This window comes from Melozone crissalis, unplaced genomic scaffold (assembly GCF_028551555.1).
Source record: "Melozone crissalis strain CALT ecotype California unplaced genomic scaffold, PUWL_Pcris_2 ptg000056l_1, whole genome shotgun sequence".
NCBI lineage: Eukaryota > Metazoa > Chordata > Aves > Passeriformes > Passerellidae > Melozone > Melozone crissalis.
Window position 1 is genome coordinate 1,987,016 of NW_026535834.1, and position 26,587 is coordinate 2,013,602.

The following is a 26,587-nucleotide window of genomic DNA, read 5'->3' on the forward strand; positions in this document are numbered from 1 at the left end:
CTTAATTATCAGAGCTACCTCTGATCTCAACAATCCACCTGATTTGTTGAAGCACTGGCCAAATAAAACTGAAAGCAACAACACAGTCACCAGTGAGCTTTGTGTAAACAGCAATTCTTCATCCTTTTCACAGCAAAATTTATCTGCCCTGGAACTCCTGCCCATGAGTGGGGAGAATGGACCCATTCAGCACTGAACTATCAATAAAATAACTGAGCTCTTTGAACTCCTTGCTATGTTTATATATAGAAACCTACAATGCAAATGCTTACAGTAATTTTGCACACCCTATATGAAATAAATATCACAAATAAATTCTAATATTCAAAACAGAATAGTGTACAATGTTAGGGACCAAGTTACATTAATAAATGCACAAGCATTAATACTATCTAGTCAGCTTAATTTCTTAGTATGCAAGCTTCAGCAATTTCTAGCTACAGTTCACTTCAGGAGTCATAATAAATGCTGCTCATGCCAAAATCTAAGAAGAAACAAAGCCACAACCAGAAAAAAATGTTCTCCTTCATCCTTCTATATTATACACAGTTTTGGACAGGTGCTATAATAATACACAGGTTTCATGGAATTCATTAACACTGTATCAAGTCTGGAACACAGGTCTCTATGTTTGAAATAAAATCAGAGCAGGAGCAACATGTTTGTCAGCACTGCATCCACACACAGCAAAAGCAGAGACAGCGAGAGCCCCCAAACCAGAGCTGCAGCTTCCCAGGATAAAAACACCACAAGGGGCAGCTCCACTGGCAAAAGGGAGGAGAGGGAGAGAGGGGGGACTGAATGCAGCTCCAGTTACATCTATTGTTGAAGAATGGTTTGAAAAAATAGCCTGAATGCTGTAGCCTGGTCTTGCCAGCTCAGTCCTCAGAAATGGCCCCTGTCCCAAAAGCCAGCGATGGCACGTGGGAGCTCAGCTGACAAGGGCAGGTTACAAATTTTGCCTGCACAGGACAGAAATTTTGCTGTGCCACAGGCACATAGAGCAGTTCATTCTCTTTATCTTAATATCAGTATTTCTGACAACAATTTCTCATGGGGGAAGTGAGTAATTCACAATTACGTTTCATTTCAGGAAAAGAAAAGATCTCACACACTCAATACCCTGACTCAACTTCAGCTCACATTACTGAATAATAAAATGTAGATCCTGCCCTGGAAATTTGCTTACACTTTAGATCATGCCACTTTTGTCATCTTGCAAAGAGGATCGTGAAGGGGATCTTCCTAGCAGCAGCTCCTTCTCATGGATCAGGCTGTCTAGCAGATCCTCCTGCCTGTAGTTGTGATAAACCTTCAGGAAAGCCAGGATGGTAATTGCCAGCCAGGTCAGCCAGGCAGCCCAGAGACCAAACTGGAGAAGGAAAGGAATCATAAAGAGGTCAGGACAGTATTGTGGAAACAAAGTCAGCTGTCCAGGTGATTATGCAAAATCCATGGAGTCATGCCAAATCCAGGGAGGTGCTGGGTTTTTCATACAAAGCAGTCACTTTTATGGCATATTTCATTCCTAAATGCAGTTATGCCTGAGCTGGGCATCTAGAAGCCAATGTTGGCAACAAAGACAAAAAACTGGCTCATGCCCAAGAGGCAGGGCTACCTTCAAGGAATGTTCCAGGCAGGCTAATGCCTCTGTCCATGTGGGACAACATAAGCTTTTGTAAGGCCTGTCATCCCTGCAAAATTAGTATGTGCTCATGTCCCAGTGTTCACTGGCTGATCATTGACTTGGAGCTAGAATAATCAATAGAAAGGTCTGACAGCCTTAGGGGTCTAATTCTCATGGATCCATCAGAAAAGAGCCCTATCTGAATGAATAAATCTTTGCTTATTTTCAATGGTCAATTTATACAGGTTAGGTGATCTCAGTCAAAGTCCAGGAAGGCAAAACTAGGAACCCCACAGTGTGGTGCAGGCCAGAAGTTATTTTGAACAGTAATGAGGAGATCCAGGACACCTGAGTGCTGCAACTTTTGCAGACCTGATCCTTTGGATGAACAATGAGTTTTCTGTCATGATGAACAAGATCAGTGGTAGGGAGAAGCTTTGACATATCTGTATTCAAAACTGTCTATTTTGAATTTAAAAGGCAAATGTGCCCATTCTGATTCAGCACTTACTGAAGTCTGTGGAAACATTCCCATTGATTTCTGAGAATGGTAGCTCAGCTCCAGCAATCCCAGGTCAATAAGCAAATGGCAAATTAACTGGAATAGAACCATGACTTAGTCTGACCTACCTGTGCAATAGCAAATTGGTCATAGAAAGCAGAGTTTTCCAAGTTCAGCTCAAGATCTATATCCTGCAATTCTTCACAGCTACCCAGAAAGGCATTTGGAAGGGAAAAACAAAAGAAAAACATTTAAAATATTTTAGGTAAACCAAATATAAAATGAAAACACATATTAAATGTATTTTGAACAGTCACAATGGCACATTATATTAAAGGATGATTAAGTTATTGCAATCATCAGGTTGTTTGCTGATCTTCTCTAAAACTAAGAATTGCTTTCTTTTACAAAAAAAAATCATGTAAGTGATAACACAAATCTTTCATAAGTGGAATTGTGATAGTTATTATGAACAGCATCCTTAAACCCTCTTTCCCACTGCCCCCTCACCTCCCACAGATTTGCCCCTGGCATCACCCCAGGTTGGTTGTTTCACCCCTCAATGAAACAAAGTGTATGATCCTCTGTTACCTTTTGACTTCATCAGGAAAAGCCTCAGAAGAAGGAATTGTGTTTTTGTTTCGGATGCTCCAGCAAGGAGACGATACTCTGATGGTAAGATAGGGGCTGCCTACAGATTTTACAAATAACTTGGACCATTATTGGTGTGAAAAATATCCCAGGATTTTGAGGTTGTCATTCTACCTCTTGGTTGATTTCTGCAGCCTCTTCTCTCTCCTTTTCAGTGCTGTCGGTCATCTCGGGTTCTTACCCGAATATTCGATTAGATGCTTTTGTAATTGAATTTTTAACCGAATATTCGAGTAATTCGATTAATCGTTGCAGCCCTAAACAGAACATTCACTATGGCATTTTACAACATATGACAATGTGCAGCAACATAAATGTATGCTTCAAGTAGTACATTTATTCAATATCATATGACATAAAATGTCACATTTTCCTCTCTTTTCATCATTATTTGTTTGACAGGAGCAAATCTTCCTCAACTTAGCATGTTCCCTATAAGGAGCATAAGCATTGTGGGATACAGGGGACCATTTTAGGAGCTGTACATTTTGTGACTGCAACAAAGCATCAGCCATCTGTACTTGGCACTTACAAAGTGCTTTCCATCCTGTGGCTCTCAGGGCATCCACAGCATCACTACAAGGCAAGGAACTCTACCCCAAATGTTTTGTCTGATGATGAGCTGTGGCACAGGCAGGATACATGACTTGCCTGGTGTCACACAGTGGGCTGGGGGCAGAACCAAGATTGCAAGCCAGGAATCCTGGCCCCCAGCCCCCTGCCCTGCTCACAAGGCCACACTCCCCCCATTCTTAGAAAAACTCTTAAGTCGAGCATTCCTTTGGAAACAAAAAAATTTAACACAATGGATTTGTTTTTCATGTGATCATGACCACAAAATATGATGGAAACACACTTTTCTTTGTGGGCTTCTAAATAAACAAACAAAAAGAAGTTTGATTTGCTATGTTTTGTTCCACATGAAAAAACTGGATTTTCATATTACAGATGCCTTCTCCCCGTTGCTCACCTTGCGTGTAATAACTACACTTTGTAACAGCACAGCTCAATTGTGCCTATTTGAAAAAAAAAATAAAAGGAATAAAATGTATTCTTCAATACTAACCTATTTGGCATGCTTCCTTTTTCAGTAATTGCATCACACCACATGTTAAATCCTACACTCACTATAGTGCTGGCAATAAATGTGATGAACACCACAAAGGCGCTGATCAGCAGATTCAGGAAGGCGTAAAAGAAAGAGCTGTAATAAAAGGGAAGAAAAATGTAACTCATAAACAGCTGAAACACAACATCAGCAGTCTCTGTAAGCAGCACAGAGTGGGCTCAAAGATATCAGTTTCCATTTAAAACACATCTTTAATTAACAACACCTAATACATTGAAACACTATGGGCTCGATTTTGAGTCACATTACCTTCACTTGCAAATGCTTTTGATTTTGATTTCTTTTTTAAACATAAGAAGATGTGGCTTTGTATAATGAGTGGTGATTGTTCATACACAATGTGGCTTTCATTAGCTGTAATGATTAAAATCACCATTGTTAAAATAAATGTCATTAGCTCAAATTATGTAGCAACTGCAGCTAAAATTATTTCATTACTTAAGTGATAATTGGGACAAAAATTGCTTAGAAGAGGGAAACGAAAAATAAAAAACACAGAACTGATAGCTATAATCACTCTAAGCAATGTAACACAAGGTACTGCCATCATAGGACACGAATCTCAGTTTTATGGGCAATTTGCAGAGCAGGCCAGATTCTCCCAGGATTTCTCTGGCTTTGGTGTCAGTATGCTGTGTCTGCCAGCAGAATATCAACTTATCATCTCAGCCCCATTAAATCTGCCCCAGCAGCAGGGCCTGCCCTGCGCACGTGCAGTGTTTGGACTGGGATGGGTGGGATGCTTACAGATTTCCCATAAAGCCATGGAATCACTCTCTTATCTTCACTCTTTAACTCTTCACCTGAATTTTAGCTGTGAAAAGTTTCTAATCCCAGTCACCTGGCAAAGCCCTTCTCTACTTGAAACTTCTCTAAGTGGCTGTTTAGAATAGGACACCTTGGAATGTGACATTATGTAAAAACTGGACATCTGCTCCAGGTTGGGGAAAGACTGGCAGCTCCAGGAGGCAGGTCAACCTATTCAGTAAAGGTGAATATGACAAATTTCTCACCAGTGCCACTCATTGTGCTGGTGATAGAATGAATCTACTTATCCCAGAGAAGAAAAAAAACCTCAGTCTCTTCTTTTCCCTGGTTGCTCATCAAATGAAAAGCCAAGAGGCTTTTTAAATGAGTGCCTGAGTCCTGGAAGGTTCTGGGCTGGACAATCCTAATTTCTATAGGTTATACATGATACACTTGTGACCTCAGGAGAGCTTCTTTAAAATGAGATGAGGAAGCAATTATCAGCAGAGTTAGGATGTTTGCTCTGGGCTGATGAGGCCCTAGAGGGACTGTCTAGGCTCTCTCCAAAGTAACAGTTGTTCCACCCCAAGACTGATAGAAAAGTGAAATAAACCACCCTATAGACTGTAATGGGTGCCGGATGCCAGGACACCTGACTTCTGGATGAACAATAAGCTGAATCCTGCTCTGGCTTAGCTGGGCTTGGTGAAGTAGATCAGCTCAGCTCTGCTGTGTGCTGGGGTCAGCCACACAGTGAGAGCTGCTGTGAGATTCCAGAATTCTGCATGTTCTCTGCCCTGACTTCACACCTAGCCTGGATTTCATCCCAAGCATTGCTGAAGTCAGGTCATATCCTCTGTGTGCACCTTAGCATAGAATGCTGGCCTGGGAGGCAGAAAAGACTTGAGCTGTTCACACAGAATAAAACAGAGTTGTTTTAAAACAGAAGTGGCACCAGAATTAGTAACAGCTCTAAAGAAGGAGCAGTTACCAGGACTATTCAGTGGGTCATCAGAGCCCAGGATCTGCAGTTCTCCCTCTGTTTCCTACCCTGCAGCAAGAGAGGTTCCATGGTCCAGGATCTGACTTTCCACTGACAAAGCAGGGCCCAGCCTTGCACCTGATTTGCATCTGGCAAGAAAAACCATCACCAGGGCCAGGGCATCCTGACATTCTGCTTATTTGGATCTCTAGATTACCTGATTTTTTCCTCCTTAGATTAGAACTTCAAGCTATGCATTGCAGATTGAGTGAGTGCCCTTTAATAATGAATGTTTACACCTGAAGTTGCTTTGCAATCCTAGCAATGAAGTATCTGAGTTGTTCCTCTACCCCTCAGCTGAGCTGAAGAGCCCCAGGCTGCTGAGGCAAGGGGTGCTCAGACTCTTTTAAGGTTTTTTAGCAGTCATAACTGCTAGAAAATAATCTGTGAGCAATCATTCAAAGCCATTGGACATGGAAGATGCAAAGGGTGCTAACTAACCCTGACTGCCTTGGCTGGCCCAGGAGCAGTGATCCTCCTCGACAGGATCATCAGTTATGGCATTCTGACTCTTCCTCAACTACCTCTAATCAGAACAGACAATTATCATGGGTGGTGAGGAGCTCACATTTATCTCTCCATCCAAACAGAAATGGTTTTGCACCCATTTGAACCATTAAAAAATGGCTGACTAAAATCAGGACAGCATGAGCCTGCCTGCTTTTCATATGGTGGCTGATGTGGAGCGGGACAGACTTTCCTTCTTACCAAGAAAATGCTGTTCCCAAGCATCTTGCCATGTTGTACCATCCTGTGGCCTTGTGTGGATATCTCATTATCCCAACTTGCTTTGTCTTTGTTCCCCATCACTCCACAGCCCTCTGCCTTTCTTGCCTGGAGCAGATTTGAACAGTGCTATGCAACTCCCAAAGGACCCTGAAGGAGCTCCTAAAGGGACACTTTTCAGGGGCCTGCCCAACAGTTTTGAAGATAAAAGCCACTTTTGGAAGCAGGCCAAACATCTAATCCAAATGTCACCATAACAGGGTTTTCACTGCTGGTTTCTTCTAAAAATTAGCTACCACTGACTGCAAAGCACTGAGATTCAATTAACCCTCTGCAGATATTGGATCACCTGAGGAAGCTGAATTCATAGATATTAAGAACTCTGTGGTTGTATTTAGTGTAAGGTATGTTTTAATATGGAATAAGTTTCTGGTCCTCACTTACTGCAGCATGTTTGAGTATTAGACAGGTTGAGAGTGGTTGGAAAGAGCCAGAAAGACAACACTGCTACCCAGTCACCAGGGTTACCAAGCCCAGATGTAACAGCCCCTTAACTCAAGAAACCTCTAGTCCAAATAGATCGGGATGGGAATGATTAACCCTTGGCATGGTTCCTAAACCATGGGAAAAATATTTTCCTAGTTTAGACAGGCACCAATGCATTGTCCAGCCCTGGCCCTGTAGCACCTGGGTTACCTGCACCAGGGTCTCTGCCCTCTCAAACATCACAGTGCTCCTGAGCTGCTGCCTGGCCCACCAAGCCTCTGAGTACCCCTGCTGGGGTGGGATGCTGTGGAATCCTTCCCCACACTGCTGCAGGATTGTCCCTTGGTTTGTGGGACACAGGAGCCAGCCCTCAGTGCCACCCTGAGCTGCTGCAGGAGGGGATTGTCCCTTGGCTGTGTGACACAGGAGCCAGCCCTCAGTGCCACCCTAAGCTGCTGCAGGAGCTCTCAGCACTGCTCTCATGCTGTAACCAAGCAATAGTTGTTGTCTGCAGTAGCTGCCATGTACACAGCAAAAGCAGCACCAAAATGAGAGGGGAGAGCGCAAAATGAGAGGGGAGGCACCAACTTCTCCCTCATGGCCCCCCACACACAACCACGTTGTTTCAAGGTTTTTCACACACCCAGGGCCCACCTGGGAGGCCTCCTTTGGCACGGGTGTGTTGTGGGACCGTGGTCAAGAGGCCCCTGCAAGCCTCAGCCTCCAGCATCACCCCACAGCCCCCAAATCCTCCCATGCCCACTCCCCACAGCCCCCAAATCCTCCCAGGCCCACTCCCCACAGCCCCCAAATCCTCCCAGGCCCACTGCAGCTGGGTGCCCACACTGGACTGCCAAAGGGCAGTGGGGGCACAGCAGTGGGTCCGACACCTCACCCCATGGGAGCATCCCATGGTGAAGGCCCTGGACACGGCTGGGGGAGTGCCTGGTGTGTGACAGACAGACAGACAGACACGGGTGATACACCAGCTCTCCCCAAACCCCTCTGGGGAGCCTGATGACCTGGATGGTGAAAACCCCAGAGCTTCACCCCCGGGCTGCTCCCACATGCCCCAGGCTGTGGCAGGGACGGGCTGATGATCCCCAGGGATACTCACTCCTCGTGCCCTTTGCAGAGGAAGAAGAGGGTCCTCCAGGCCTGCACTGTGGCCAGCAGCAGGGACAGGAGCCCGGTGAAGATGCTGAAGCGGCAGGCGGCCTCGGGCCCCCACTCCTGCACCGTGAAGCGCTGCCGCTCCACCGTCAGGTTGGCGTTGAGCCACATGCCCTCGGTGAAGAGCAGGCAGCGGCCGTGGAAGTCGTTGCCATTCTCGGAGAGTGGCACCACCACGATGAAGCTGAAGAGGAAGGCCAGGAAATAGCAGATGCACTGAGCGAAGAGGAAATTGCTGAGCGCCATGTCCGCGGCTCTGCGCAGGCAGAGGGAGGAGGGAAGGGTGGAGAGAGGGATGGAGGAGGAGGGATGCAGGAGGGAGGGGTGGAAAGAGGGATGCAGGAGGGAGGGATGCAGGAGGAGGGATACACGCGGGACCGATGTAGGAGGGAGGGATGCAGGAGGGAGGAGTGGAGAGAGGGATGCTGGAGGAGGGATGCAGGAAGGAGGGATGCAGGAGGAAGCGATGTGAGGTGGGAAGCAGGGAGGATGGAGGGATGGAGGGAGGAAGGCAGGCTGCAGCAGTAGGCGGTGGGGAGGGAAGGAGGGAGGGAGGATGCGCAGTGTAATGCAATGGATTGCGGTGCGGTCCGATGCCTCCTCCGGACACGGCTGCTCCCTCGCCCTCAGCCCGAGCTGCCCCTGTGAATGGTTTCGGGGCTTGGAGGGGAAGAGGGGAGAGGAGAGAGGAGCAGCTGTTGTGCTTTCTCTTCGGGAAAATCTGGCTGTCACTACCCTCTGGCGCCCAGGGGGTTAAATCAGTCCGTGCGTCTCCAGCAGGGCCGGGACCGTCAGTGGGGGATCCCCCAAATGACACAGGACACTGATGTCACTGATGTCAACACCCTGTTGATTGCCATCACACACACACAAATACCCCAAACCAGCTGACTGGCCTCATCCTAGCTGCTGGATCCCAGGAAATTTCGACCCAAGTTTGTAAAAATCTGGCCAGCAGCCTCAGAGGGCGGCAATAATAGACAGGGTGCACAGCCACTCCATCCAGCCCCTACAGACCCAGTGGGTTTGTTCCTAACCCAGGCTGTCACACCCCTACCAAGCTATTGCAAGGGGAGCAAAGGCTCACCCGAACTGGAATAACGTTTCTTGAGCCTTGGTGTCATTTAGGGGCTGCCTGGGGTTGGGATCAGCTATGTTACCCCCTGGCTGGCAGGGGGAGCAGGGCTGAAAGAAAAAAGCCTTAAGCAGGTTCCTGCTGGACATCAAGCTGAGAACAGAGCAGCACAAGAAGGGAACATTGCTGTCCAATACACGGCAGGAACAGATGGCATTTCATTCCTGGGGCCGAGCAGCTGCCTGCCCCATACCATGCTTGGGAAGACACCAGAGCTGCCCCTCTGGTGTAGGGCCTAAAACTGCAAGGCCAGGATGCCAGAAAGCAAAGGGCATCAAAAAGGGGAATGTGAGTTGTGCTCAGCTCACTCTGGCACAAAAATCCCAATTAAACTGTCCTCAAGTTATAGTTTCCCCACAATCCCCACATTTTCCCATCTTGGCATGAATCCTCTCTCCAGCACAAGACATCACAATTAATGTCCAGTTCCAGGTAAAGTAATTTCCTAATCTAATTTCCCAGCCACATCCAGTCTGAGATCAGCTGCAGGTCTCAAATCACTGCTCAATCCCAGGGCTGTTTATGCTCATTTTATCACTGTGCCACTTCCCAGGCAGTGTTTAGAGAAGCAGATGAGGGACAGAGACCCCAAACATAGTGCACATGGGAATTCAGGCTGGTGTTTCCATTGGGCAACCAAAAAACTATTTCTGTGTGCTGGTAAGAGGTTACAGATACAGTCCTGATACAGAGGAGGGCACTGGGGGAATTCTCAGAAAAGACATTAATTCACAGCTTCATTACAAATAATTTGCCATGCATATTATCTTGAAATCTCACTCTATCTGTGCAGGGAAAGCATTTCTTTGTGAATGCCACATCTCTTCAATAAAAAATTTTTTCATTACAAATGAAATGTGTCAGGCCAGTTTTCTGATCCTTACCCAGCTCTGATCATCAAAAATTGTATTTCAGTTTTGTAAGATGAGTTATAAAGCACTGACCTGGCCCTGTGGGGATAGATGTGTGCTTCTAACAGAAAAGATATTTCAGTCTATTGGTAAGGAGGAAAGTTTATTGCTCTTAACCTTGCTTCCAAGAAGTGCTTGGTTCCCAAAGGGTTTTATCCTTTACCTGTAAAGAAATCAGACCTGGATTGAGGTGGGAAACTCTTTCCTTTGAAATGTGACACATCAGATTTGCCAGATAATGTTTGCTGAACTTACCTTGGGAGGTCAGCACCAGCATAAAAGCCCAGTTACTGCTTACACTGGAGCCCAGAGAAGGGGCCAGCAGGTGCCAAGGGCTCTTTGCCTGGGGCAAGCCCCGTGCTCAGATCTTGCCAGCAGCAGCCACAGGGCTCTGCTGCACCAGGGTGCTTGCACAGGGGAATGTGGGGCCACTGCTAGAGCAGATAAAGTTCTCTTGGCTGATGAACTAACTCAAGAGAGCATTTATTGGAGAGTTTCAGAAAGCACAGCCAGGCATTTACAAATGTGAGCAGACATGTAAAACAGCTGCACTTAGCAGGCTGACAGCTACTGGAGCTTGGTCTTAAGCAGTGAGCACACACTGGAGTGAGCGAAGGGATGGAGATAAAACCTGTCAGCCTTCACTTTGGAGCTGCCTCTCATGTAAATCCTAAAAAAAATCCTGCTAGGCAGGAATTGGTTTCAGAAACATGGAGTTATTTCAGTGGAGTAAATTTGATAGGCTTACTTTTCTCAGCATGGTGAAACTGAGGGAGAAAGGCAAGGTGAATGATGATTCATTCATTCATTCTTTTATCACAGGGAATGGAGAACATGAGATATACTCGTCACAGACATGTTTTATGAAAAATCCTTTCCTTAGGATTTTTTCTCCTGAGAAGCTGAGAGGCCTCAAGAACAAAATGTAAACAATGATTATCTGCTGCTGTGGAATGCAACAAGTAGATCTTTGATTGGTCTCATGTAGTTGTTTTTAATTAATAGCCAATCACAGTCCAGCTGTCTCAGACTCGCTGGTCAGTCACAAGATTTTATGATCATCCCATTCTTTTCCTCTCAAGCCTTCTGATGAAGTTCTTTCTTCTATTCTTTTAATATAGTTTTAATGTAATATATATATCATAAAATAATAAATCAGCCTTCTGAAACATGGAGTCGAATTCTCATCTCTTCCCTAGTCCTGAGACCCCTACAAACATCACCACATATACTAGCCAAGAAGAAACTCTGAAACACAGGAAAAGATCCACATTTTTCTCACTTCATATAATTGTTCCATGGCACACATCATGGGACAATGCAGAGGGCAAAAAATAAATGCTGGTGCCAAAAGATATTAGATAAATAAATGGTAAAAAGAGTTCCATAAAGACCTGAGAAATGCAGAGCTGGGGGATGTCGCAGAAATCTTTTCACTAAAAATCCTTTCTTAGGATTTTTTCCCTTCTGAGGAGCTGAGGCCTCAGAAATAAAATGTAAACAGTGGTTATCTGCTGCTGTGGAATGCAACAGGTGCATCTGTGATTGGTCTCCTGTGGATTTTTGGATTTGGTGACCAGTCACGGCAGAGCTGGCTCTCGCTCTCTGTCCGAGCCAGCTGCCTTTGTTATCATCTTTTCTATTCTATGCTTAGCAAGCCTTCTGAGAGAAAACCTTTCCTTCTATTCTTTTTAGTTAGTTATAATGTAATGTATATATCATAAAATAATAAATCAAGCCTTTTGAACATGGAGTCAACATTCTCTCCCCTATCCAAGAACCCCTGTGACCACTGTCACAGGGGAACTGAACTTCAGCTCAGGATTCCCTCACAGCAGGTTGCTGGGAAGGTGGAGTCACAAAATGATCCCTCTGCATCTCCAGCATCCTCTATTCTTCCCTAAAGCAGGCAGCTGCTCCTGGCAGCCTTGGAGATGGGATACCCAGGGAGATCATGCCTTAGTCTGACCCCCTTTGGCATTTCAGGATCTCATTACAATGCTGGCAGCACCAGCCTGGTGTCTCAGCTTCCCATCCAAGTGGGGAGAGCTGTTCCCTCAAAGCATCCCACACACCCTGGCTCCTGTGAATGCCCTCAGGAGGGACCTGCCCCAGAGCAGACACTGCAGGAGGCAGTGGGGCAGTTCTTGCAGCTGCACAGCACTGGGAGAAGAGATGGGCATGATGAGAGGAGGCTGCACGTTCCCCCAGCTCTGGTGGTGCCACCACAGGAAGAAGAGTTCAGATGTGTTCCTGCTGCAGCCCCCCATGAACATCCCCCTGATTGCATCCAGTTCTGGGCCCCTCAGTTTAGGAGGGATGTTGAGATGCTTGAGTGTGTCCAAAGGAGAGCAATGAAGCTGGTGAGGGGCTTGGAGCACAAGCCATATGAAGAACGACTGAGGGAGCTGGGGTTGTTCAGCCTGGAGAAAAGGAGACTCAGGGGTGGCCTTATCACCCTCTTCACCTTCCTGAAGGGTGGCTGTGGTGAGCTGGGTCTCTTTCTCCAGGCAACAACAGACAGAACAAGAGGACACAGTCTCCAGCTGCACCAGGGGAGATACAGGCTAGAATTAAGGAGGAAGTTTTTCACAGAAAGAGTGGTCAAATACTGGAATCATCTACCCAGGGAGGTGGTGGAGTCACCATCCCTCGATGTGTTTAAAAAAAGACTGGATGTGGCACTTGGTGCCATGATCTAGTTGAGGTGTTAGAACATGGGTTGGACTTGATGATCCTAAAGGTCTCTTCCAACCTAGAAATTCTGTGATTCTGTGATCCACCTGACCACAGCATCCCCTCTCACTGTTGCCGGGCTTGCAAGGATTCCTCAGGGGTGAAGAGATAGACGAGAATCTTGACTCCATGATCGGAAGACTGGATTTATTAATTTATTATATATGTTACATTAAGACTATACTAAAAGGAATAGAGAGAGAAGTTCAGAAGCTGCTAAGCTAAGAATAGAAAAGGAATCAATCAACAAAGGAGCTCTCTCTGATTCTCTCAGAGAGAGCTTGGTCTTTGATTGGCCCTTAGTTGTACATATGCAACATGGGTCAATCAGAGGTGCACCTGTTGCATTTCACAGCAGCAGATAACCACTGTTTACATTCTTTCTCTGGGGCCTCAGCTTCCCAGAAGAGGGAAAAATCCTAAAGAAAGGCTTTTTCACAAAAGATGTCTGTGACACTCCCACCACAGCACAGAGAGGTCTCACCTGCTCTGGGCACCCCCCCAGGCCTGCTGAACAGGAGCTGAACCCCAGGAGGATCTTGTTCTGACAGGGGGCTGACGATGGCTTGCTCAGCATCAGGGAGGGTGAAGTTCAAAGTTTGTAAATCTTATTTCTCTGGGAAAAAAAAGAAAAACCACAAAAATAAAATGCAATGCACGACCAACTGCCATGGTACCGCGGTGATAAGCAGGAAACCAACCAGGATAAATCAAGATTAGATATACCACATTTGCCTGCATTCCCTTCAGCCCCATATCTCCTTCTAGCTGCCTGGCTAATCCTCTGTAGATCAAGTATCATGGATGAGTTGGGCTGATGTGGAATGACTGATGGGGATGGTGTTTTTGGCTGTGCTGCTCCATGCTCCCTCTCAAGTCATTAATTATGCCATCTGACATGAGCAGTGCTCTCAAGTTGATATTTGTGAGGTAAGTGATGAATTTCCTCTCCTCCTGGTAGCTCATTAGGACATGTTTTATGATGAGAAAATTTGCTGAGGAATTAATTATTGAGACAAAAACATTTTTGAGAGCAGTTTTATTTGTTTTTATATTTACTCTACCTTGGATATATCATTTCTGTGGTCCAAGAAAAATAGCAGCAGCATGTCTAGAAGGTGGCTACCACCTTGCTACCAGTAATGCCCTGCTTATTTCTGCAGAGAAGCACAGAGCCACAGCAGTTCCTCTGCAGAAGGATGCCCAGGGAGCAATATGTCTGTATTCTGGGCAGTCCAAGTGCTTTTGATCCAGTCCTTCTATTACTCAAAGGCAACTTCTGCCTGATTTACTTTAGCTCAAATATCTGCCCCAGCCCATTTTACCAAATGGTTTAGCAAATGCAGTTTGCCCCAGGCTTTGGAGTCTGTTTTATTCAGACTCTGTTCTATTTTATTAAGGCTTGCTGGTCTGTTTTATTATTATATTACTCCATTGCTGCTGATGCTTATTATTATTATTAATATTATTATTATTATTATTCCTCCAAAAGTCTTGACCCATGGTATTTGTCCTCTGAAACGAATGGAAAGGACCCAGGCCTGTCACTTATCATCTTATGATTGTTGATGTAAACAACACTTTTAGGGAGAGGTTTCTCATGGTAATCACTGTATTTAAGAAAATCTCTGCCACTAGTTCAGAGGGATTATAGACAAAGTAGCAAACTGTCAGCCACCTGTCACATCTGCATTTCTTCACAGCTACCACTGTGTCATGAATCCCCCAGGGCACCTCATTTGAGAACATGCTGACATTTTGCCTTTTATTTTCTTGTATGTCCCTTCTGCTAGGAAAACTGTCTGGTCTGTGTGGAGGTTATGAGCAGAGGGGGCCATGCTGACAGATGTTAATGGAGCAGTTATCAGGAAACAACTGACTATCATGAATGTGTCCAGACAAAATAACCTCTCTATTTTGATAGCCAAGGAAAAACAAACATATTCACATTCTGAACTAAGCAAGCCCAGGCTGTGGCTAAGACATAAATTTTAAAAATTAAATAAAATAAGAATTAATTTTTAAATGTAGTAATAATAGTAAAATTATATAAAAATTATATAAAAATAGTAATAGTAATAATATTAAAATTAAATAAAGTAACAATAATAATAATAAATTAAATTAAAATAAAATTTAATTAAATAAAATAATAGTAATAATAATAAAAAAGGATGCTTGAGATTTTCAGAGCATTATTAATGCAAACCTCTGAGTGACATGTGCATGTCAGACTCCTGTGAGAGCTGTGACAGGAATGTGGCCCCAAAAGGGCACATGAGTTGGTCCTGCTGCCTCTGCTGTTCTCTCTGGAGGATGATAGAGGTAGTGACAAGGGTAGGACAAACTCTTGTAAGGTTCTGATCCCAGGTTCTGCACAGGTGAAGAGTGCATCAGGAAAACAGGCCTCAGGAGAGAATTTGAATTTTCTTCTGGCACCAAGGAGATGTTAGAGAAGCAAGGGAGAGTTGGACACTGCTTAAAAGAATAAAAGGAATGAAAGGGAGGGGGAAAAAAGATGACAGAAGAGAGATCAGCAAATTAGGAACCCACAGTGTCCAAGCAGTAAAACCCAGCCTGAGGGTAAATACAACTCTGCCCCACTTCAGATTGAATGGGGTCATTACATATGGCATCAACATCCTACATCTGCAGCTTAACCTGTGACTGCCAAGGGCTGCAATATCTCCATAAGCAAAAGTCAAGCAGTCACTGAGGTCTCATGTGTCTGAGCAGCCTCTTGTCTGCTCAAAACTCTTCAGAGCTTGTGCCTTGTGTAGCTGCAGGCATCCACCCCAAAAGCCCCCTGTGTGCTGCACCAAAGCTTGTTCCAGTGTCCTGCTCTGTCTGAACTGCTGTTTCCTACCTGTGCAATCACTGGAAGGGACTATTTCCCCTGGAAAAAGGCTGTGCTGTGTCCCTTTCCAATGTCCCTGCTGCTCTGAGGGGCAATGAGCAGAACAGGCTGTGCCTCATCAGCCACACAAAGGGCTACAGAGTCCCTTGGGCTGTCCCTGATCCCCCCTCACAGAAAAGTGTCTTTAGCCAGGGTAACTCTCACAGCATGCAGAACCCTAGGAGCAATTTTCAGGAAAATCTCCAAGCTGTTTTATCCTGAGGCCTCTGCTTCTTTGCAGAGGGCAGGCTGGTCCCAGGGTCTGGTGTAAGGGGTGCCCAGCACTTGCAGCACTGCCACTCCAACTCTGAACCTGTTGAAAATGATGTTCTAGCTTTTGGGGTTTTTCCTGAAGATTACTGAAACAATTCCCAGCCCTAATATGACTGGGAAAACAAGCTTCAGCTTTTGCTGATTTGGTTTGCTTTGTAAACCCATTTTTGTGTGTAACTAATTTGTATCCTAAGACTGAGTAATTTCCCTGGGAAATTTTCAAGGTCAATAATTAGTCTGTCACAAAAACAGCAGAAAAGAAGAAAAAAACCCTCTCTAAATCACATCACAGTTTTAAGTGACCCATTGTGGTTAAAAAGGGTTTTGGGTTCAGGGGAACACATATCACAGAGTATCTCTGCTGTTCATTGTAATAAAATGCAGCTTGAATAACATTTATGGTGGGGGGGGGGGTGAAAAAGCATCTCAAATCCTTATCCAAGCAACTGGGTGCTACAAATCAGAACACCTCAATTAGTTCCATCAGTGCTGCAAACCTCCATACCAGAGGATGTTCTGACCCACCTGATTTCAGCAGCTCCTGTTCTACTCACAGAGGCACACACTGAGGGCAGCTAATGGGTAGCATGCCAATTAATAACATGGAGCTGCTTTGTGTGTGACATATTGTACCATGCACTGATGTTTAATCTGCTCATACCAGCATTTGTCATGCAGGGTGAAAGTCTGCTGTGAGAAATAGCCTCTTCATTTTCCCTGACAACTATTAACACTGAGCCAGTCTTTGGTGCTCGTGCCGCAGGCAACTGCTCCTGCCAAAAATAAATGCAAAGACTGAGGAGAGAGACGTTTTGCAAAATTAAACTCTGTCTCAAAAGTGAATAAATCAGGACAGAAGCACATCCTTAATTCCTGGAGACAGGAGGAACTTCATGGTAACTGTTTACTTCTGATGAGGCGGCAGGAAAAAACCCAAAACATTAAACTGTGGTTTTTCTACTGGTTGTAGATGGGGCACTGCAGCTGTAATGGGGAAAACTAGATTTAAACTGATTCTGGAACCATAGCTAAAGGGTGAAGTACAAGGGTCTTGTGGCTTCTTTATCATGCAATCATGTCACAGCCCACACTCAGCATTTTAAAGCCTTTCAACTTCAGTCCCACCACCAAAATGCGCATTAGGCAGGTGGCTGAGGAGGCTGAGAGCCAGCCCCAGTAAAACAGCAGATACAAAGATTTAGTGGGAAATCAGATGGGTACGGCCCTCAAACAGCTCTGCCTTGTATTGTAGCTTCACTAGTGACATTGCTCATATGGGAGATGGAGACAGATGTTCCTCAGCTCAGCTTCTCAGCTGAAGGTGCTGGTACCAACCTAAAACAGCCAGCAGGTCTGACCTGGAGCATCATCTCTCAAGGCTACTGAGAAAGAAGGGGAATTTTATTTTTATTTCTTTTTAAATAGCCCCAGATCATCACATTCTTGGCTTGGTGCAGTTTTCAACTCAGCAGATGAAACCACAAAATCCAGGTGGTTTTGCAGAGATCATTTTCCATCTTTCATCCCAAGCCCCAGGTACCTGCCAGGTACCCACACAGGCTGGCCACAGCTGTTCCTGCTCATAGATCAGTTGCTGTTACTGGATTTAGTTATTGTTAATCAACAGAAAATTGGATAAATCTATTTGTTTTGCAAATAATAAACCCATGGGCTTGCTGAAGGTCAGAGGACCCCTAAATTTCCTGAGTCTTTACTGCTTTCTTCTCATTAGCCTCTCTTGTAGTGTTATGAAACATTTGCAAAATGTGGTCCCACTGAGGCTACAGAAACATTAAAGGTTCAGGTATTTATGCCCCTTCTCATTAGGGTGTTTTTTGTCTGTAATGTACAAAATGATGTGGTGGACTTTTAGTTTAAAGGTCTGTACAGGGAGGAAAACACCCCCTGCTTGGGTAAATCCTGAGCACCCCAGAAGTTACTGCATGGCTGGGACACGACTGCATTAGGAGTTAATATTGCCAAAGGTCTCAGAGGCTCTGTAGAATGATAGGAAAAAAAAAAATAAGACAAAGAAGTATAAGAGGAAGAAGAAGAAAAATAGGAAAAAACAGAAAAAAAGAAAAAAAAAAGGCTAAATAAAAATAGAGTAAGCCAATGATGAGTAACTCAGAGATTCACATGAGATCTCAAAATTAACTACTCTGTAGGTTCAAACAGAGGTCCCACCTTATGTGAGGGGCACATGCAATTTACACTGATCAAAGCAGAGCTTTGAATACCTGACACAGGAGATGAAATATAAACATGTGATTTGTGAAGTAAAAAGACAACACCAACAATAATGAGACCTCAAAACAGATCTGGATGTCACACTCCTGGGTGCAACCATAATGATCCCTTCTCTTGTGACAGAGATGAAAAGGCAAAGAATACAAGATCATTATTGTAACAATTACTTTAATAAGCACGTAAACCTGGGACTTAGTGGAGCCTTTGCTGTTTGTTGTCATATTTGCTATTCATTTTCCTTGTGATTGTTCAAAGATTGATACATAATGCCTTTTATTAAAATGCACAGTATGAGGAAGGTTTTCAAAGGTGCCCTGTGATGTTTAGATGTTTCTCTTGCACTGCCTCTGAAGAGTAACAGGCAGAATTTTGAGCATTTGACTGCCTGAACTCATAACTAGGGCCAATTTAGCAAATATTTCCATTTGAGGGTCTCCTGCTAGGACCTGCCATCCAGGACATGTTGGGACAAGGCTTGCAGAGCAGGCTCAGCCTGTGTCCAGCCTGCTTGGCAGGGAAATCCATGAACATCTGCATCCCTTGCTGCTGTGTCCTCATGCTCACCCTTCCAGAATGGGCAACTGAACAACCTCCAAAAATAAACCCTTCTAGGAAGCTCAGACTGAGAATGGAAAAATGCAATGTTCCAAATATCAGCGATGTTGGCCCAAAAGATTTCTCTCCTCCAAAAGCTACCAAGCACAGTACAACCCAACTCCTGCGGGAACCCCAATCCCTACCTCTCCCCAAATGTGCATCTATAGGAGAAATGACAAAATAGTGAAGGAAACTATACAAACAGGGCAATTGTTAGTGACACAGCTGCAGGAGGTCTAAATAAATCACTTAACATCAATTTCTCCTGCTGCAGAGGCCAGAAATGGCCATTGACAACAGCTGGCTGAACTCACTGTGTTACTCTTTTCATGCCCAACTTCCAGTAAATTTTTGTTTATAAAAATTCTCTGCATTTGCTGTAAGTATGGAATTTGTCTCTTAATTAGGAAGTTTCTTCATTCTGGAGAAAATTTGAAATATTTTTATTAATATTTAATGGAGAATTGAGTTTGATATTGACACTAGGAAATGGACTGTATTATTTCTATACTGCAATATGCAAATACACTCATTGTTATTGCAGATTAGGAGACTGAATTTGCTAATGCTTTTTAATAATGCTTATTATATTTCTCTGACAAAGATACCCATTAAAATACCACTTAAAGAGCATGAAGATTGCAGACATCTGAAATTAATTCTGATTTTTTTTCTAGAAAGCAAGTTTTAAAAATTCAAATCTGCATTTTTCTGTTTTTACAAATAGCCCACCGAATCAATATTTCAGGAGAGTGAATCAATATTTCAGAACACTGTGATGTAAAATAAAAAAAAATCGGTCTATTAAGATCTTTTTATTAGCGTGTCAATTGCAGTGCACAAAATTTGCACATATGGGTAAAGAAATTGTTTCCTGAAAATGTGCAAATTGCTACTTCACTGAATGTAAATGAAGTGCTAATTGCTCTTTGCAAACAATATTTATGCAAATCATGCCCTACCATTACATTGCAGAGTGGAGTTCACATTTACATTTGATGCATTTTTTTCTCCACCCATTTGACAGTCCCTGGACAGCAGGACTTGGGATATTATTCACTTTTTTTTCAAGACATTTTATGGAGACATGAGTGGGTGAAGAATGGGAAAAGACCTGCAGGCAGTAATAAATCATGACCTAGAAGGGCAGAAGATGTAAATCCATTCTGTTATTCTGGTTCATCATTCACTAAGCAAAGTATTTGCAATAAATGATTTATATCAAATTTGCCTTTTATTCTGCTTGCCTTTTGACCTATGATACATTTGGAAATTCTCTAAAAAAGTAATTCAAATAAAAATGTCTGCTCTCTAAAACAGGAAATAAAGTAGCTGGTGCCATCAGATAAAGCATTGAATTCAAAGATATATGTTTGATCATGAGGGGGTTATTGATGTTATCTTGGTTTTAATAGCCTGTTTCTTTCTTTTGGTTTTTTTTTTTCCTGTTAATAGATCTCATTGATTTGGAGAAGTCAACACACCTTGTCTATAATTTCCCAGTCATAAGCAAGGAGAACCTTGAATCAGTTGAAGAACATCTGTTTTGCAATATTCATGAACACCAACTGAAAATTTTCACTTTGAAACCTTTAAAAATACCCTATACCCTTATTAATATTGTATTTCCTGAGGTGAAATTCTCCTACATTTGATGTTATTATTTTTCCCACCATCTTCACAGAATCATAGAACGGTTTAGGTGAGAAAGATGTCTAAATTCATGAAGCCCAACCATTAACCCAGCACTGCCAAACCTCTCCTTGGGTTCAGATTAGCCTTTCATAGTTTGGTTTCCTAAAATTTGTCCTCTGCTCTAAAGTCTTCCAATGACCTTGACAGTGTTTAAGCCATTAACTATTTTGGTTTCTCCTCACACCCAGTCACTTCTTCCTCTCAGGAGAGATGGGAAACAGGAAACTTCTTCCTTTTTCAGAGAGCTTTCCATGATGGGTTACTTGAATTTCCCTTGAATATTTCTGTGTCTCTATTGCTGATAGAGCCAGGCTGTGGAATACAGCTCATTTCAGAGACACATAAAACCTCTTCACCCAGCCTTAGAGATTCCTCTCTCTGTCTCCTTAGGTGCATTCCAGAGAAATTCTCAAACATCCCTCAAATTTAGCAGCTGGAATTTCTTAGGACTTGGGCACAGAACTAAAATCCTCTGGCTCAGTGAGTTGCCTCATCAAGCTAAGCTGCAGCAGCCACATCTGCCCAAACCCTTGAAATGTCTTAATTCAAATTTCCTTGAGAGTGCTTTAAGCTGATGGGTTTTACATCATACACATCTCCCTCCTTTTTCCCAGTGTCTTTGTTACTGATGCTGAATGCAAACTCCTGCACCCTTACCTGCACCTGGGACCCCAGGTAGGTGCTCACCTCTGAAGCACTGCCCTCAATTCAGTTTTTCCCTGATAACAACAATCTGCCTTCAGTGAGTCAGGCTCTGTTTATGATCACATTTTTAATTACTCCAGGGAACATATGTTAATGCTCATTCATCTTCAGTCTGAGGAACGCTGTAAGAGTCAGGAGCCATATGGCTCCCATCTAGAGAGAAGGAAAAGGTGTGTCAAATTCCTCACCCCATTAGCTCCCAACAAGATTCAATTTACATCCCAGGCTGGGCACAGCTTTGGTGCCAGCAAGAAGAGGGCTGGAAGCTGCAGCCAGCACAGCACGGGCATCCCTGCGAGCTGCGGGGCTCTCCAGGCATGGCTCAGGGCCACGGGGCACTGCAAGCCCTCCCTGCCACCCCCAGGGCAGAAAGCACAACCTGGATGCCAGCAGGACCTGTTTCAATAAGGTATTAAATTTAAGCATGTCATGTCTGAAATGCTCATGAACTGCTTGAGCAGTCTGTGTAATGGGGTGTCTCAGTCTGTTTTCTGTGGGGTGTCACAGACATGTTTTATGAAAATATTTTCCTTAGGATCTTTTCTCCTGAGAAGCTGAGAGGCCTCAGGAGCAAAATGTAAACATTGATTATCTGCTGCTGTGGAATGCAACAGGTGCATCTGTGATTGGTCTCATGTGGTTGTTTCTAATTAATGGCCAATCACAGTCCAGCTGTCCGGACTGTCTCGGTCAGTCATAGGATTTTGTTATCATTCTTTTTCTATTCTTAGCTGTCCTTCTGATGAAATCCTGTCTTCTATTCTTTTAGTATAGTTTTAATATAATATTTGGCATAAAATAATAAATCAAGCCTTCTGAAACATGGAGTCAGATCCTCATCTCTTCCCTCCTCCTGAGACCCCTGCAAACACCAGCAAAGGGGTGTATGGATATTCTCAGTTCAATCAAAGAAACAGAGAGAATTTCTCCCAGGCCAAGCCTGGGAAACTTAGAGAAAATAATTAAAACAATTATTATCTCTCTTTCTGTAGCCATTGTTGATAGATACGACTCTCCAGAGTTCATGGTTCACCAATAGTGTGAGAGGTTTTTACTTTGAGACCAATCAAGTCTCACCTTAGTGAGTCACATTATAAAAAGATGTGCTACTTTTCATTAAAGCCTTCTGATTCACCTTCTGAAGACTGGAGTCTTTTGTTGCCATCCCTGACTCCACAGCATCAGGGGTGTCCTTTTGGGGCCAGGAAAGTGATGTGAGGGGAGAGAATGAGCTACAGCCTAAGGGAGTGTCACTGGAGTTTGAATTCCTCAGGTTTAAAGCCGTGGATTGGAGGCTTCAGAGTTTGTTTCCTCTGCTCCCTGGGCTTAAATGACAATTGTTGGGAACAGCAACTTTGGCATTTGTCAGTTCACTAAAGGTGCACTAAAATGCAAAATTTTTCCCTAAAGACAAAATCAGCACTTTCTCAGCAGGTCAACAACACTGACATAATATTACACCCAGCAACAGTGAGGTATAGCACGTGTAATCACATCCCCATCCTTTTGATATTGTCTTGCACTTGGTTTTCTTTGGCTGTCGAGGAAGACAAAACACAAGGAGCAATCTGGGTCCTGCCCTTCCTCAGGCTCCCAGGACAGAAGTGCTGACAGGATTCCAGCTGAGAGCTGATCACTGCAAATAAAGAGGTTGCAGAGGTGCCACCAAGGGCATGCTTTGATCTTTAGGTTTTTATTACTGCTGAGGATATGTGAGAAGACAAGGATGTGGTTTGCTCTCAGAACTGAGATTGAATTTCTAGTGTTGGCACTTAGAGAGGAGTAAACCCAAACAAATCCTTGGGAACACAGAGCATCTCATCTGGCAATTAGAGGAATACAAAGGCATAATGCTATTTTTAAATCAGATTTTCCAAGAACAACTGCTGTTTAAAATACATGTATAAATAGCAATCCCTAAAGCCTAGCAGTGGTTCTCCTCCTGACCAACAGCTTCCAAACAGTTTGTAGAAGGCATCAGATTCCCTGGTACCTCTCACACTGATGCAAAAAGAATCTCACATCCACATTCACAGGCAAAGCAGCTGTTTGGGATTTGTGCCCCACCACTGAGAACAAGCTCTGACCTGCAGTGCCCAAGTGGAGGGAAATACATCTCTCAAACACGTGAATATTTTATTTATCCCATGACAAGGACTCCAGCCTCATCACCCTGGAGCAGGGAGGATGCTGCCAGCTCCCCTCCCAGAGCTGGCTGCCAGTGTCCCAGCACATGCCAGCTCTCAGCACCATCACCCCTCTGCTGCCAGGATGGAGGCAGAAAACTCTGAGGAGATGGCAAGCATAAAACTGGCCCAGCTCAGTGGATATTTGATGACATTTTGCAAGTAGGATTCTCTAATTCAGCCTCTCTGCTCTCTGAGAGCTCCCTGGGTGAGGATGCTCTCACTGCATGAGTTTCCATCTGCTCCTCATAGTGCACCAGGAGAGCAGCTTCAAACCAAGGCAGCCTCACCTTCCCTCTTGTTCTGCTAAAGTGATTCAGGATTTCAGGTTGTGGATACTTTTTTTGGAAAGAAATTGTTGAAGATTGCAAAGCAAGATGTTTTCCATTACCATCTGTACGGCAGATTACCTTTGTTAAGTGGGCAGTTTGCCTTATCTCTCTCTTTGAGTGACCACATTCACTCCTCCCTGGGAAGGGGACATCTGCTGATAACAGCTATTGAATGTCACATGGCTGATAAGAACTATAACATCCCATTGGGAGATGTGAGCCCAGAGGGAGGACCCAAGCATTGCTACCCAGATATAATCCAGAGGTTTTTGAAACACAGCACAGTTTTCTCCACTGGATTCCCCAGAGGAACAGCAGCTCTCTCTTCTTCCACTGGATCTTCAGAGGAAGAATACATCCTTCTCTACAGGACCCCTGCTCCAACAGAACCACCCCTGACACTGCAGAAGGACTGCAGCCACATTTCCAATTGGACTGCCACCAACACTCTGACCCACAGGGTGTCAGGTTGGGTTCTGACTCTGTCAGTGTTGTTCTAGTATACTGCATTGTTTATTTCGTCCTTTTATTTTTTCCTTCCCTATTAAAGAACTGTTATTTCCTGCTCCCATATTTTTGCCTGAGAGGTCTTAATTTAAAATTTATAGCAATTGGGAGGGGTAGGGAGGGTTTACATTCTCCATTTCAGGGGAGGCTCCTGCCTTCCTTAGCAGACTCCTGCCTTTCCAAACCAGGACAGAAATCAAGAGAGGGACCTAAAGGAGCAATGTTCAGTGATCCAGGCTCTGTGAGGGAGGTGTGGGATGCCCAGCCAGCAGTGGCATTGCCTGCTCCATGGTAGGGGCTGTGCTGCCTCTGAGGAGGGAGCAATGGGATGCCTGTAAGCTGAGAGCATTGAGTGAAAAGCTGTTTGAGTGAATGAAAACATCCTGCCCTTCATTGCTCTTGTGTAGATTCCTGACCACTGGGAGAAGAATTACGTGGCATGGCAAACACCTCCCACCTCCCCAAAGGTATTTTTCTAAAAGAACACTGTGAATACTGCAGAAACTTTTCCCATTTTCCCATTGCCTTTCTTTCCCCTGCCATGCTGCAATTTTACTGCTTTGTTTGACTTTGCACCAGAAAGTAACAAAAATGTGATGCTGGTAGTGCTGCTTTGCTGATGTGACTCAGGGTCTTCAATCTAGTGATAACTTTTCAAGTGTAGTTTATAATTTGGAGGCCAACCCTGTCAAAACCCAGCACAAAATATTTCCAAGATATTATGTAATTAATGTAATTTATTCAAATGACACATTAGACCACAGGGTTTTATTTATTCCAGTAAAATCTGCCTCCTTTCTCCATTTCCATTTGTAAGCTGAAATCCTGGAGATGTTTTAAAACAAATACATAACCTACTCATCACTGCTGGCAAACAGCCACCAAAATCCAAATTTAGTCTTGGAACAAACATACAAATGACCCATTCCCAAAGGATGGTGTAGCTTTAATTAGCCCAAATTTTTAGTATTTTACAGGACATTATTTTCCAAAAGCCACTGTCTGTCCTGTAACCTTTCAATTTCCAGGCAATGATCATAGGCTAGAAGCCATTTGCCTGAGCTCAGAAACTTTGACTTTCCCTGTCACAGATATCTTTTATGGAAAATCTTTTCCTTAGGATTTTTCCTCCTGAGAAGCTGGGAGGCCTCAGGAACAAAGTGTAAACAATGGTTATCTGCTGCTGTGGAATGCAACAGATGGATCTGTGATTGGTCTCATAGAGTTGTTTCTAATTAATGGCCAATCACAGCACAGCTGGCTCGGGACAGAGAGCCGAGCCACAAACCTTTGTGGCTATTCATTGCTATTCTATTCTTAGCTAGCCTTCTGATGAAGCCTTTTTTCTATACTTTTAGTACAGTTTTAATGTAATATATATCATAAAATAATAAATCAAGCCTTCTGAAACATGGAGTCAGAGCCTCGTCTCTTCCCTCATCCAAGAACCCCTGTGAACACCGTCACATTTCCCCAGTGTATCTAATGAAGATTGGGCAGATTGGTCCCACACAGCTCCTTTAGGACACAGTTTGTTCTTCCCTTCCAAGCACTTCCAGGAGAGATTCACCAGGGCTGGAATGGACCACAAGGCTCAGTGAAGTCTCTTCTCCCAGTGCATTTCCTGGCCATCAAAACAGCTCCACCCCAAGGCTGCCCCCAGCATCCCAAAAGTTCTGTTCTCAACTAAACTGCTCAGAGGTCACATTTTCTCTTCCTCAGAGGGGAAGAAAGTGGAAGGAGAGAAAAATATATAAGCTACAAGGACTGTCAGTGGCTAAGGGGCAACTTGCTGAGATGTGCAATGGAAAATTTGCCTCATAAAATCATATTGGCCATATAGAGAAGCTATAAAACCTTGCTAGGCTTCCCCCAGCATCCTGCCTCACTGTGATTTTATTTTCTCCATAACAGTACATGGCTGCACTTCAGCCCCACATATGAAGCACTTAAAATAATGTTGTGATGATTTCTGCTAGCTGAGGTTTGTGTTTTATAAGTTTTTTAATCTCCACAGTCAACTGTTTGTGTTGACTTTACTCAAATCACAAGGATGTAATAAATTTAGAATATTTCCAATTGACAAAACAACAAACATTGGGGTTTTTGTTTGTTTTACATAAGGTAATCCAGGCAAGTTCCAGTCTATTTAGTTGCTTTTCTACTCTCCTTTTCTTTGTATAAATCTTCCTCACTCTGTAGGATGCAGGGCACAAATACAAAACCCTTCATGCAAAGTAAGACAGCCTGGAAGGTTATTTCCACCCCAGATACCCCAGCA

At 44.0% G+C, this 26,587-nt stretch overlaps 1 protein-coding gene across 1 annotated transcript; it reads right to left on the bottom strand.

The window, feature by feature from the left end:
• Positions 1-608: 608 nt before the first annotated feature.
• TMEM179 (transmembrane protein 179) lies at positions 609-8,547 on the bottom strand. The gene is made up of 4 exons (XM_054286748.1): positions 8,028-8,547; positions 3,847-3,984; positions 2,258-2,336; positions 609-1,372 (listed from the first exon to the last, which is right to left on the bottom strand). The coding sequence occupies exons 1-4, from the start codon at positions 8,327-8,329 to the stop codon at positions 1,193-1,195; spliced, it is 699 nt and encodes a 232-aa protein (XP_054142723.1). The 5' UTR covers positions 8,330-8,547; the 3' UTR covers positions 609-1,192.
• Between the last annotated feature and the right edge of the window lie 18,040 nt (positions 8,548-26,587).